Source organism: Patella vulgata, chromosome 1, assembly GCF_932274485.2.
Source record: "Patella vulgata chromosome 1, xgPatVulg1.2, whole genome shotgun sequence".
Lineage (NCBI taxonomy): Eukaryota > Metazoa > Mollusca > Gastropoda > Patellidae > Patella > Patella vulgata.
Window position 1 is genome coordinate 36,818,141 of NC_065879.2, and position 14,173 is coordinate 36,832,313.

Consider the following 14,173-nt stretch of genomic DNA (forward strand, 5'->3'; position numbering starts at 1 on the left):
TTGGGTTTTTTTAAAGAAAAGTTTATATTCTTATATATGCATAGCCTTTATTAAGAAAAGTTAATATTCTTATTTCATATGCATAGCCTTTATTAACCAGTCTTTGTATTTTGATTGGTCAATGTCTGTTATAATTTTAGCATTGGTAGGCTTTTTCATAATACTTGATTTGTCTACAATCATTGTTCCTCTTGTTTGGGATCCATGTAATTCGATACTGTTGTAGGTTTTCATAAACTTTGTAGGCACAGAGTTATCTATTGCACATGCCATACAGAGCTCATCACATGGTATATACGTCGGCCATTCTTCTTCAGAACATTTCTTTATCATCCGACTTTCTAGTTTCTTCATCAATTGGCAAACGGACGATTTATATGACCTCAATTCATGGTAAATTTCCTAAAATATCAAAGAAAGAAATTGTGACAATTGTTTAAATATATATCGTCTGTGCATCCAGCTTAAGGATTGGGCTGATCGGATTGAGGTCTATGAATCAGACCATTGTCAAAACCTGATTATGTGTATGAATTTCTATGAATCTAGTAGTAGTAGTAGTATTAGCTAGAGGTTAACAACCGCTTCTACCGATATGTGGATCTAAAATGGCAACAGTTAAAAAAATCTAATTAGAACTCTTTGATAGTAACATACATGTATCTGGTCTAATATTTAGCAGCTGTTTAGTAGCTAAATAAAAACATATGAAGAAATAGGATTGTAGATAAAATGAAATGGAGTTTAACGTCCTACTTTTCTGCTCCTAACCTGGGCTAATGAAGACGGGCATACGCCATACAGTGTGCTATGAGGGAAATTTTGCCCGTACAGCGGCACTACGGCCTACTCTTATATCGAATTCCAACTGCCAAGGGATCTTTTACGTGCACGCCAATGTGTACACGGGACCTCGGTTTTTCGTCCCATCCGAACGACTAGACAGCTTTCCTTGTCAGCCCCTCCGTCCTGCATCACTGACAAGGGAGTACCACGCCGGAAAATCTGGATGAACTTTCTCGGCCAATGCAGGGATCGAACACCAGACCTCCAGGCTAGCGAGCTAGCGTCTTACCCACTTAGCTACGTGATCCCCCTTGTAGATAAAACATGTCATATCTGTAAAATAAATTTGTTAAGAATTGAAGTACAAAATCTTTTTGTAAGTAGAGCCATGTTCACTCACATTACTAACATGTATATGTCATAGTGGAAGATCAACTCCCTGATGAAAAAAAATATTTGCTTGAAAAAATCAGGACCACTTATCTGGGGTTGAGATTCCACTATGAAAAGTACACATCCCTAGGCATAAAGTAAAGCAGGCACCTTATGCACAAAAGTTTAAATTTTAAAATGGGTTTTTGTCCCTCGCCTTTCGAAAAAGCAGGGAGCTATAAAATAGGTATGTCCGTCCGTCTGTCTGTTTTTCCGTCTGTCACACTTTTTTGAACACAATAACTTTCCTTCTTATTGAGCTAGAATATTCATACTTGGTGTAGGTGTTTATCAGATCAATACCTTGATTGAGTTCGAAGATGAGCATTTTCTGCTTAAGGTAAGCAGAGATAAGCATTTTCATTGGTTGATGCTTTGGGACACGGTAATTTTAGTTCTAATGAAGTGAGAGTGATGAAACTTGGTGTATAGTTTCATTACATCAATACCTTAACTAAGTTCAATAATGAGGATTTTCTGCTCAGATTAAGTAGTGTGATGATGAGCAATTTGATTGGACGAGACTTTGGAACACCATAACTCTCCTAATTAAGGTAGAATGTTCAAACTTGGCGTAGGCGTTCATTAGGTGAATGCCTTGATGGAGTTGGCAGATGAGCATTTTCTGCCTAGGGTAACCGATTTGATTGGTTGATTGGTTGATGCCTTGGGACACAATAACTTTAGCTCTAATTAAAGATACATTATGGGAGATTTTAATAGAGAGTTGGCCATTCTTGCTATAACAGTTCAAAAATAGATGATGAAAGTAGAATATATTGAAAATTTCAGTCAAATTAATTTATTCTGAACAAAGTTATCACCATTGTAATTTTTGACCAGAAATAGGAGTCACACTCTCTTCACCGTCTCCGAGAATGGGCGATCGTTTGATTGACAGTAACGTTTTCAATTGCTGTGGTACCGTTAGCCTATTCGGTTTGAGATGGGGTTGCAATTCAATTCGTATCACATTTATTTTTACTACAAATTTAAAAATAAGACTTAATATAAAGTTAAGAAGCGAAAGTTTTAAAGGAATGGACCAAATCAATGAGGCATAATTATAGCCGACTTCTTGTTAGCCTGTGTGTACTCTTGTACTGTAACTGGTAGGCCTCCCGAAGCAGACAAATAGGAAACAGTGATCCAATAGGGCTGCAATTCAACTGGGGTGATGTTAGCTACGATGTTTATCAATTTGCATAATTTTTCTGTAAACGCAAGTGACAAAAGAGCGTATAACCACAACTAAACATAATATCAAGGCCGTATATATCGAACTTTCAATCAAATTGACTGACACGCGACCTCGCTCAACTGCGGCCTTGCTTCATACACTCTATCATTTAGCCTCGATCTAAAATTTCCGGGAGTATGACTATGACGTCAACATAACGGTTAATTCATCGCTTACGGCGCCATTTAAAAATTTAATCAATCAATGAAATTCTGTTTAAATCCAAGTCGAATCCAAGCCATCCGTGGGTCTACAGAGTTGATTTTGTGCTTGTTGTGTAAATAAAGATCTAATTTATAATTTCTATGACATCCAACACCTAAATAAAGACATGCAATAATCAGATTTAGCTCTTGCATAATGTATGTTTAAGTAAGAGTGATGAAATTTAGTATATAGTTTCATTACATCAATACTTGACTAAGTTCAATAATTAGCATTTTCTTCTTAGACTAAGTAGCGATAAGTAATTTGATTGGTCAAGACTTTGGAACATAACTCTGCTTTTAATTGAGGTAGAATGTTTAAACTTGATGTAGATGTTCATTAGGTGAATGGCTTGACTGAGTTTAATGATTAACATTTCCCACTAAAGTTAAGCAGAGCTAAGTAATTTTATGGTTGATGCTTTGGGACAAGATAACTATGATTCTAACTGATGGAGAGTGCCGAAACTTAGTGTATAGTTTCACTACCAGGCACTTGAAACCCTTGATTGAGTTTGATCGTGAACATTTGATGCTTAGGCTAAGTAATAAACACCAACACACCAAGTTGAATTCAAGCTCAATCCAAAGTAGAGTTATTGTGTCATAAAATGTGTGATGGACAGACATACAGAAAAATAAACTCATTTTAACTCCCCAAAATGGCCTAAAAGATATGATAAGACAAACTCATTTCAATCTATATGTGCACATTACTTTAATTTCATGGCATTTAATATCAAGTTTTTTACGCAAAGTTTATCAATACTGGTTAAAATCGTAACATTAGGTTTTTCTTTTAGTTTATTTTTCCAATCAACGACCACTTGACCTGTGGTGTATGTCCCTTTAGTTTCTACTACACAATAAACTTCACTTGATTTCAAAATAATCTTTGGATTAATGGCTGCTGCCACTGCTAATTGGTCAGCTAATTCGTAATTTTCAAAATTTTGTTTTTCATAAAAATTCTCTATAGTGTTCTTTTCCAAGTTCTTCAAAAACTTGGCTGTATCAGTATCAAGGTTGAATAGTTCTTTGTGCCATGTCTGAAATACAGATGTTCAAATGCCTTTTTATGATAAATTTAAAATAAGTTTACAAAAGTGTGGTTTCAAAAGAAAAGTATGTTTTCAAAAAAAGTATGTTTTTAAAAAAAAAGTATGGTTTTGAAAAATCCAATAAAGAAGAAAATTTGGAATGGAATTTTATCCAAATCTTACATATCTACTCATGATATCACGTTTAAACTCAACCATAGATTAGTTTTACCATTCCAGCTGAGCATAGCCATAAAATTGATCAAATTTGGTTTTTGTCTTATATAGAAATAAACAAATTTTTAACTGAGGTGTAATGTTCATTTAGTTAGAACAACATATTTTACGAAACGCAGGAAAGGTTTGAAATGGTTAATATTGTGCAAAATACCTGACATTTCATTATTGCCAAATTGATTAAATACACTGTAATTTGGTGGAATGCGTGTACTTTAGATCATAAGGTCTGTCACTGAGTCAAGTGGTGTGGTTTCGATCCCAGACAGTATGTAAGCCATACTGGTGGTGTGTTATATACTTGCAACAATAGTTATATTCAATGCTCTTAATCAGATTCTGCATTTAAATACCAGATGAGGAGTAAAATATTATGTATTTAATTACAAATTTGGAAATCAAAATGACGATTATCAAAGATACCTTTTGCATTCTTGCTTTGTGTATGAATTAACAAAAGATTTGTATCTTACCCATGGAAAGGAGTGTTCTAAACAAAGTTCCCAACAAACTAATGTTATCGGACAGCCTAGATCTGATAATACTATATGTGCAGCTTCAGGATCTGTGTAAAAATTGAACTCTGCACTTGGAGTGATATTTCCTTCACCTGTTAAAACAATAAACCAAGAAATATAAATATCTTCTGAGTTCATATAATAATATATACATGTACCAATGTATATTCTATACAAAGTAGATTTTTTCTATCAGAAGAATGTATTTTATATATGTATATGTACTTTTTTAGTAGTGATGAATCTGCATCAGAAAATCCTTAAATCCAATCTGGATGTGGTTAAATATTGTCTTTAGTCTCCCTTGATTTGAGTGCATAGATTTTCTTTCTTTTTTTTAGAAGTGATGTATCTGCATCAGAAAATCCTTAAATCAAATCGGGATGTGGTTAAATATTGTTTTTAGACTCCCTTGATGTGAGTGCGCAGATTTTCAAATGGAATTTTTAAAAAGAAGTGGAATTAAGAAACGTTACGTTGCTGAGTTTTTCAAAATATTTATAACATGGAGTTTGAGCAATAGACCAAAACAATTTGTATGTGACCAAAGTACATTATACCTACCTTTATAATTACCACCCATTATAAAACATGATTTTAATCTTTCACCAAATGTAGGATCTAATCTAATAGCTAGTGATAAATTTGTTAGAGGACCAAGTGCAACCAGAGTTAATTTCCCTGAAAAAAAAAATATCAAATTAAGCAATACTTCAGTTCAAGAGGCCTCAGACTGCCATTAAATCCAAAGTTCATTATAACGCTATTGTTTTTTCGTCTTTGATTTATGAAATGAAGTGGGGTTTAATGTCCTACAATTTGGCAACATCTGATGTAATGAAAACGTCGCGCAATGTGCTATGAGGGACATTTTGTTAGACAGCAGCTTTTCTGTCTTCTTTTCCTAAAATTTCAAATGCCAAAGGTACTTTTAGGTGCGTGCGATTGTGTAGACAGGACCTAACTTCCTCGTCTTGTATGAACGACTAGATCATGGCTTCCCATTTGATTTAGTTCAAAATAAAGTATTGAATCTAACAATTTATTTCTCTAAAGATTAAGCAGAATTTGAATTTCTCACACATTTTGTTTAATTTTTTGCTTTTTTGTTAAAACAGGTTTATCAACATCAGCCTTTTGTAGGGACATAAACAGTTTAGTTAAAATATTGTAATCCCAAAATACAATACCCCTTCTCCAATATCTGTCCAAAGTTTCGATGCTTATATTAATCATATACAGCTGCTATTCACATTTTTCGGACAATATAAAATTTTAACAGCTTAATCCATACTAAAATGTACTCAAAAAGATTAATTAACAAGGAACAAAGAACGATATCAACAACACAAGATAAACTTGGATTCAGTTGAATTAAAAAACAGATGCATCAAAAGATTCACCCAACACTTATATACAGAAAGTTTACATCTTCTGCAGAGGATCCTGAAAATTTTCAATGCATTATATCTTTGTAAATAATAAACGAAATTGATCCATTTTTAATGTGGTTTAGAGATTTAAATTTGACAATACCATATTGCAGTTTGCAAGTGAATCAAACCCCTCAATAAAGATCAGTGGCTTTATCAAAATTTTGAACCAAACCTGTGAAGTATCTGTTAATAAATATCTATAAAATATATACCTGGATATTGTTTACTAAGATCTATCAAAGCTTGGACACCATGTTTTGATTGGATTAAATTATAATCTGGAGGATCATCATCTGGTACATCGCCAAATCCATCATTACCATGATAATTACAATCATCTGGTTTCTGCCAACCAATTATTGTTCTTTCAGAACCGGTATATACTGGAATCTAATCACAAAATACATGCTATTATTTCAGTAATATCTGGGAGCCCTGGTAGCTCTGTGAGTACGGTACTGCCTTGTCTTACGATTCCAGGAGGTCTCGGGTTCTGCGCTGATGTTGGCCAGGTTTCAACTTGTCAGTAGTGCAGGACAGAGGACCAGCATGGCAAGGAACAGTGTCAAGTCGTTTGAATGGGACAAAACCACGGTCCTATGACCACTTTGACAGCCGAAATTGAAATAAGAGTAAACTGTAGCATCATTGTCCATGCCAAATTCCTTTCATAGCACACTGCATGGCGAATAATCGTTTCCATGAGCCCAGTCGGTGCAGAAAAGTAGGATGTTGATACAAATTTCATATCAGTATAATCTGAATATCATTTGGCATACAGAGACCTTACAAACTCACTCAACCAACACACTGTGGAATAAATATATATACCATGTTGTTTAATGAACTACATATACTACATGCTTATGTAATTCATGTGATATTTATTACCTCTAATTTATTTACTGCTTTCAAAAGTCGGAGAACATTCTTGGACACTTGTTTTGCATTGGTGTTTCCACAAACTGTAGTGATACCAATAACTTCAACATGAGGTGCAGCTAACGCCATTAAAATTGCCTGAGCATCATCTAATCCAGCATCTGTATCTATAACAAATAGTTGTTTCTCCTCTGAAGACATCTTTCTTTCCTTTAAAAATAAATGCAAGCAGAATTAATTACATGATGCTATGTACAGAATAACATCAATATCTATTTCTATGGAATAAAATAAAGTTTGAAAATGTTTATAGAAGGTACCATCCTCCAGGGTTTATGGACCTGTTATTATAAGTCCAACCGATGGCTTGTATGTTCAATCTAGTAGGGGGTGTAAGATTGAACAAACAATAACTGAACAATATATATATATGTGCATATACACTAAGGACCCACAAGCATGGTAATTTAATAAGGAAGAGTATCTAAGAAATAACTTATCAGAGACCTGCTCTTCAGTATGTCCTCTTGCCTGCCTTTGATCAACTACCGCCTTCTTCTCAATATACAATTTTCTGGACTTTTATACCTTTAGCTTTGTTTCTTTAGAATCCTTTTAATACATTAATGGACTAACTGGACAAAAGATAATAATTTATGAAACAATGTCTCTCTAATATAATTACAGAGTTGACTTTGATTAGGCTTCAGGCTAATCTGTAATGGCTAGCACCGCAATTTAACTATGTTCTAATTCTACTTGGTCATATATGGTCACCTTCCCACTAGAGCTGAACTTTTACCCAATGAAATTAATATATTAATTTAACTTCTTTCATTTGATTTGTTACAATATATTTTTATCCCTAATTTTATCTTTAATCTGATTTGTTGAAATGATTGTATGCAAATTAGTTTCTTTAAAAGACCGCTACACAGACAGAAGGACACACACACACACACAGGGAGATCAGATGAGATAGGCTTAAAACATTATGATCTTGTATATAAAGGAATATTGAAACGGATTTCGACTTGGGGCTTTTAATGCACAGTGACCACCTTCTCCAGAATACTTCTCCAGTAATGAGCTATATATACCCCCAATCCTAGCTCGTCTATATGTATGACTATGAAATATTACATGATATGTATCACCTGGGTGTGTATTTAAACTAAGAATTGCCCCGAAACACATTGGTAATACTTGTATGACCCTTGCTATGATATCTACTCATATATAAACATTTCACTCACATTGATGAGAGATAATATTAAATAATTTTATTAAGATCCATTTTATATAGTTGCTCAGGCTAGTAAAAATGGTCATCAGAAATCAAATTAAAGGTGAGCAGCCCGTATTCCATTTTCTTTCAAGGCCAATACTCTTTTCAGTTGAATCTAAATTATGCATCTAACATGTACAATTAATCTTAATTTATCCAATTTATCTATTCTGCTTAATTCTGACATTTTAAAGTCAATCACAGGTTTATGAAATACCTTAATGTGAATTTGTTAACCCTGTGCATGGGTTAGAAATCGGATGGTTTCCCTTTGTTCGATTTTTCACTTTGCAAAATTTGCTCTTAGTCTGATTTTCCATGCGGTTTCTTCATCTAACTTTCGTGTTTCGTTGAATAACCTGTAAAACTTTGTTCTCCAAATATTCATAAGTAGGTGGAGACCTTGTCAGACAATCTTTGGAGTTTTGTTGATATCTTCAACATACAACTTGTAATTTTTTCACGTTTTCAATGTTTTCACTTGATTTTAAATCTATAATCCCTTGGTTGCTGACTTCAATACCTGTACCTGTAATGCCTTTTTTAATATGGCTATTCTCCATTATGTAATGCACCACTGTTACTGTCAGTACTATTGCTGGCATGGCGTTGGTTAATTAATTAATCAGAATTTCGTGACACTGTTTTTCTCTGTTTTTGCTTTTTTCTTTGACTGTTTGTTCATTTCTCTTTTCATTTACTACACTAATATCATAGTCAGGCACTTCATCTGGTTCTATATTGACATCATCATCATCCTGTAGCAGCTTCAACAACATGTTACCAATTTCATTGTTTTCATCAGTATGGCCACTGGTTAAACTTGTTGACGCCTCTAAATCAGTAGGTTTTGTAGTTCTGTTTTCGTCCATGAGCATCTGATCCATCCAATCAGATATTACCAAATATATTTCAACAAAATGGGCCAGTTTTTCTAATTCTTGCATGTTTTTTCTGCATGTCCTTCCCATTTGATCTTGTAGCTGTGGTAACATTCCTGCCCGGGTTACATTCATCGGAACCTTATCAGGTAATGGCGAATCCATGCAGTCACAGTTTCTTCATTTCATGAATATATTCTGCTACTGTTTCTCTGCACTGCTGTTTCCTTTTACATAGTTCTCGTCTATAATCAACAATAACTTCATGACCATATACGTCTTTAAAGGCAGTTTCCAATTCTTTAAAATAATTGAAACCACACTGATGCTGTTTGTCATGAATGAAGAAAAGAATTCAATCTTGCTGTCCTCCGTTACATTTAATATTTCACATGCAAATTCAAACTTCTGTAGCCATTTCGTTGGAAATTGTTTGCCAATGATTTTGGAGTGCCTGTGCCAACTCAGCAACAGTTCGTGGTGGCACGGCTTGAGTTCGAACCCATCGTCCAAGTTCATCCCAAAGATCTGGTTCATTGTCGGGAGACATAGCGGGCCAATCCATAACACGGACATGATGATTGTTCAGAAAGTCTCTTGTCAACCTTGCAGTGTGGGGTCGGGCGTTGTCATGCTGGAAAACCATCTGTCGACGGACGCCATGTTGAGACAGCAATAGAAGCAACACCGGACGAAGGATGGCATCAAATAATGTTGCCTTGGACCACCACCAACTGGGACCTAGTGTAGCGGCCAACCCCGAACAGACCGGATTCGCTCAGGGTCATAACTCCGAAACCGGAAGTGGTAGACTAACGCCACCTGGCCTATGTTACTCCCCGGTCCAAGCTACCCCTATACTCCAAATTTCAGACTCAGGGCAGACCTTGTGTAGCCGCCAACCCTGAACAGACCGTTTTGCTCGGGGGGTCATAACTCCGAATCCGGAAGTGGTAGACTAACGCCACCTGGCCTATGTTACTCCCCGGTCCGAGCTACAAATACCCCAAATTTCAGACTCGGGGCAGACCTAGTGTAGCCGCCAACCCCGAACAGACCGGCTTCGCTCGGGGGTCATAACTTCGAAACCGGAAGTGGTAGACTAACGCCACCTGGCCTATGTTACTCCCCGGTCCGAGCTACCCCTATACCCCAAATTTCAGACTCGGGGCAGACCTAGTGTAGCCGCCAACCCTGAACAGACAGACAGACAGACAAACGACAGTCACAAATATATATATAGATCAGATTAAGCCAATCTTTTCCCCGATAAGATCACAAGCATCAATGATGATTTAAATTGACAAATAATTCTTGTTTTCAATGTCGAAGACCGTGGATGATATTGAATTCGTCATGACACATTAATTACTACTAGCTAATGTCTTGTCATACTTTAAACTTTAATACACTTTTTAGAACGCAGAGGATACAATATGGCCTATATTTAGTTACTATTTAAATAAGGGTTATGTTATGGTAACTTTTCAAGATAATTATGTCGTAATTAGGATATGAGATAATCAGAATCCCTTTTTGGATTATTATTTGACTACGTATTTCATAATAACAAGATAGCCTAATGAGAAAACATTTTTTTCATCTGATTGACCTGAATGGTCTTCTACGTATTTCGTAATTACAGAATGTTGGTTTCCATTTGATTGATACAAGGTATCCGTAGGCATACTTCATAGCAAAATGATTCAACTTGTTACCTACTCACCATAAAACTTACACACAACAAAACCGTTACAACCGAAATGGTCCGGGGTCTACTAAATGGCCTTTCACCCGGGATAGCACGATATACCCAAAACCACCCAAATCTACCCAAATCCACCACTATTTCATTTCATATCACAATAATTTGTATTGATATTTGATAATATACCGTTCTTTATGCCGAATTGTCATTTTTAATTTAAAATCGCAGCTTTTTAGTGTCAAAATACCCCTCAAAATGCGATTTCCAAGCAAGTTTTTTGGAAGTCGTAACCAGTTACCAAGGGACATAGCTCGTGTAATACACAAATCTGCCCAAAACCACCATTATTTCCACATAATATCACATTCATGTATATCGTTTTTAATATACTACCATTCCTATAGCTAAATATGTCATAATTACTTTAAAATCACAGTCTACTTGTGTTAAAATCCAACAATTCATGCATGTTTTGCGGCGTATGGAAGGGACATAACTCGTGTATACCAAAATGGTGGCAGACCACCATTAATTTCCCCATTGACTTCAATGTTAATTCTGGCCTCTTTGCCCACCTCCAACTTTTCCCCAAATTTTCATTGGGCTGAATGCTTTTCACTACAGACAGAGGAACAAATGGTCATGTCTTTGCAATAAAATTTGTATGAGGTTGACCACCAAAATTTTGAGATACACAAACTTGAAGAAGCATACTAAAAACATGTAACTAGTTGCCGTACATATCGCCGTAGCTAACATGATAATCCTCTTATCCTTCCGCCTCAAAAACATGAATATTTACCAAAACCTGGCAGAAAATGTTAATTCAAACCCTCTTCGTCCATTCTAGACCAAAAAATCAACAAAAATGGGCATGCAAAAGGGGAGAAAAGAGAGAGAGAATTGCTATAAATAGACGAACTACATGTACAATTAGTGGGGTACAGAGATGATGAAATTTAATGGTGGTCTGCCTCCTATATGGTTTTATAAGTTCAAATATCATCAAAATTCTTTTCTTTATAGCTTCACATTTTTTTTTTCAACATTATTATAATACAGAATCAAAAAAATATAATTACTGCAGAAATGGTGACACTTTAAAGTTATGTACTGTTTTGTATACCGGATTGCAGCTCAGGTCCATGGGCCTTTTGTTCTAGAATTGAAGATTCTTTCTTAATTTTGTCGAAATGTGAGTTTTGCGAAAATATTTAAAGAGTTTCAAACAAGTCACATCAAAAATATTCAAAATATTGGAATATTTTTCAAAAATTGACTTTCTTTTACCTTTTTCTACAAAATGGTCCATTTTTGACACTTTGGATGCCTCAAAATGCTAATATTTCCCTATTTCTGGGAAAGTCTGAGATGAAAGGCATTTATTTCTAGAAACCTTGGCCGGTATACAGGAAGACAAGCTGCAAATGTGTTGCATTGAAGGTAACTGTAAGGAACTATAGTGAAACATGTAAGCCCACCCCCTAAAAATGTTGGTGTGGTAACAAATCCCACTTGTGTCCACATAAGTAATACTGTTGATGGAATATGGCTAAAAGCAATGTTCTTCTATTCCTGGCTTATATACATACATATAAACACAGTTTGTCATAAGAAGTATGAATTATTTATTAAAATATGGATTGATAAATGTAAAATAAATGCTGTATTTAGGTGACAACCAGCCACTGGGTACCGAGACGATGAAATTTAATGGTGGTCTGCTTCCAAATCTCCTCTTTTTAAAACTCCCAATAATCTCATATCGTTTTTGATTGTTTACCGTTCAATTTCAAAAAGTTTAAAATTTTTGGCTTTTTTTTTTCAAAATCGGTATGTATGCTTTGTCGGTAGTCGTAAGAAAGGAACATAACTCTTGTGTGTACTTACAGTCCCCAGTATACAATTTTAGTCTCCATTTACTTCTATTTATTCAATAAAATACATAAACAGAGATAAGGTAGCATGTTATTTTGGGATCTGACAACAAGTCGGAACTTATATAAATTCATCTTCCGTCTGTAAGGAATTTATTTACAAAAATATTAAAGGCATGAATAATAGGTTTATATTCAGGGCCGGTGGAAACAATTCTTGATTTTTTTAACTCCCTTACCATAAAAACACAGTCGATGGTGGTTTAATTCTGTCTGTAATGCTGAACTTGACAAAAAATGCATAATAATACCAAGGTTGTGGACCGAAAGATCTTGGTTCCTTTCGATATCGGCGTATATATAGGACCGTCACTTCCTGGATTATGGCCCCTGTTTGTACGAATTATCACATTTTAGTTTGTGGACCTTGTAGAAGTAACAGTTTTTATTTGATTGTAAAAGGGTATAGCGCCATCCCTAACCCAAGATCTAGCCCTTACCTTAAGCCTCGGCAACAATCACGTGCCCTAGCCTGATTACTTCTCGTGACCGTGACGAAATCTGTCGGTGGCTTTAATACATGTATTTAAATCTGACCATCCAGTGACCCGAATATTTTATCCAATTTTGATGAAACTTAAAATATATATTTACAATCCAAAGATTGGCGCGTATTGGACCGTAACTTTCTGGATTATTACCCCCTGATTGTACGAATTATCACGTCTTTAGCTTATGGGCCATCTAGAGGTCACAATTTGTATCTTATTTTCAAAAATGTTCAAATATATCACCGTTAAACCATAATTATTCCCTCAAAATCGGACCAAAATTTCACGGCCAAATAGCCACTCCTCTTTACGAAAATAAAAGCATGTATAATACCCAGGTTGTGAACCATCTAGAGGCCACAATACTCGATTTAGATGAAACTTAAAACGAGTATCACTAGTTTTTGGGTGAGTTCAATTTTCGTGCGCATCTACTCCTGCCTTTTACATGAATGAATGAGACATGAGTGTAATGAGACCTACGTTCAGAGCTGAACTCGCTAGCCTGGAGGTCGGTTGTTCGATCCTTGCATTGGCCGAGAAAGTTCATTCAGATTTTCCGGCGTGGTTTCCCCTTTTCATTGATGCAGGATGGAGGGCCTGGCAAGGACGTACAGCTGTCTAGTCGTTTGGATGGGACGAAAAACCGAGGTACCGTGTACAAATTGGCTTGCACGTAAAAGATCCCTTGGCAGTTGGAATTCGATATAAGAGTAGGCCGTAGCGCCGCTGCCTGGGCAAAATTTCCCTCATAGCACACTGTATGGCGTATGCCCGTCTTCATTAGCCCAGGAGCAGAAAAGTAGGACGCTAAACCTCATTTTTATTTCATTTCATTTCCTTGTTTTACGTTATATAATCTTGGAAACGCTCTAACGATATAAGTTATCATCTGGCCTGCCTAATAATACTGTGAATGCTTTTTAAAAGAAAAATGCTGTTATCCATAAGAGAGGATCCGATTGAAAATACATGTAGTGTATATGCGGCGATATGACACACGATATGCCCACTGACTATAAACTGCCACCTGTTACGGCACGTATTTATTAGCCGCGGTGTCGAAGGGTAAGAAGTTAAACCTTATTTCT

At 35.6% G+C, this 14,173-nt stretch overlaps 1 protein-coding gene across 4 annotated transcripts; it reads right to left on the minus strand.

The window, feature by feature from the left end:
• LOC126832109 (nucleoside hydrolase) lies at positions 1-11,141 on the minus strand. Of its 4 annotated transcripts, none has more exons than XM_050562808.1 (6): positions 11,078-11,141; positions 6,787-6,987; positions 6,108-6,285; positions 5,024-5,140; positions 4,415-4,551; positions 1-402 (listed from the first exon to the last, which is right to left on the minus strand). In XM_050562808.1, the coding sequence occupies exons 1-6, from the start codon at positions 11,117-11,119 to the stop codon at positions 70-72; spliced, it is 1,008 nt and encodes a 335-aa protein (XP_050418765.1). In that variant the 5' UTR covers positions 11,120-11,141; the 3' UTR covers positions 1-69. The 4 variants fall into 4 exon arrangements, with proteins under 4 accessions (XP_050418765.1, XP_050418756.1, XP_050418774.1 ...); XM_050562799.1 differs by lacking the exon at positions 1-402 and adding an exon at positions 3,364-3,713; XM_050562817.1 differs by lacking the exons at positions 1-402; positions 11,078-11,141 and adding exons at positions 3,364-3,713; positions 10,673-10,818.
• Between the last annotated feature and the right edge of the window lie 3,032 nt (positions 11,142-14,173).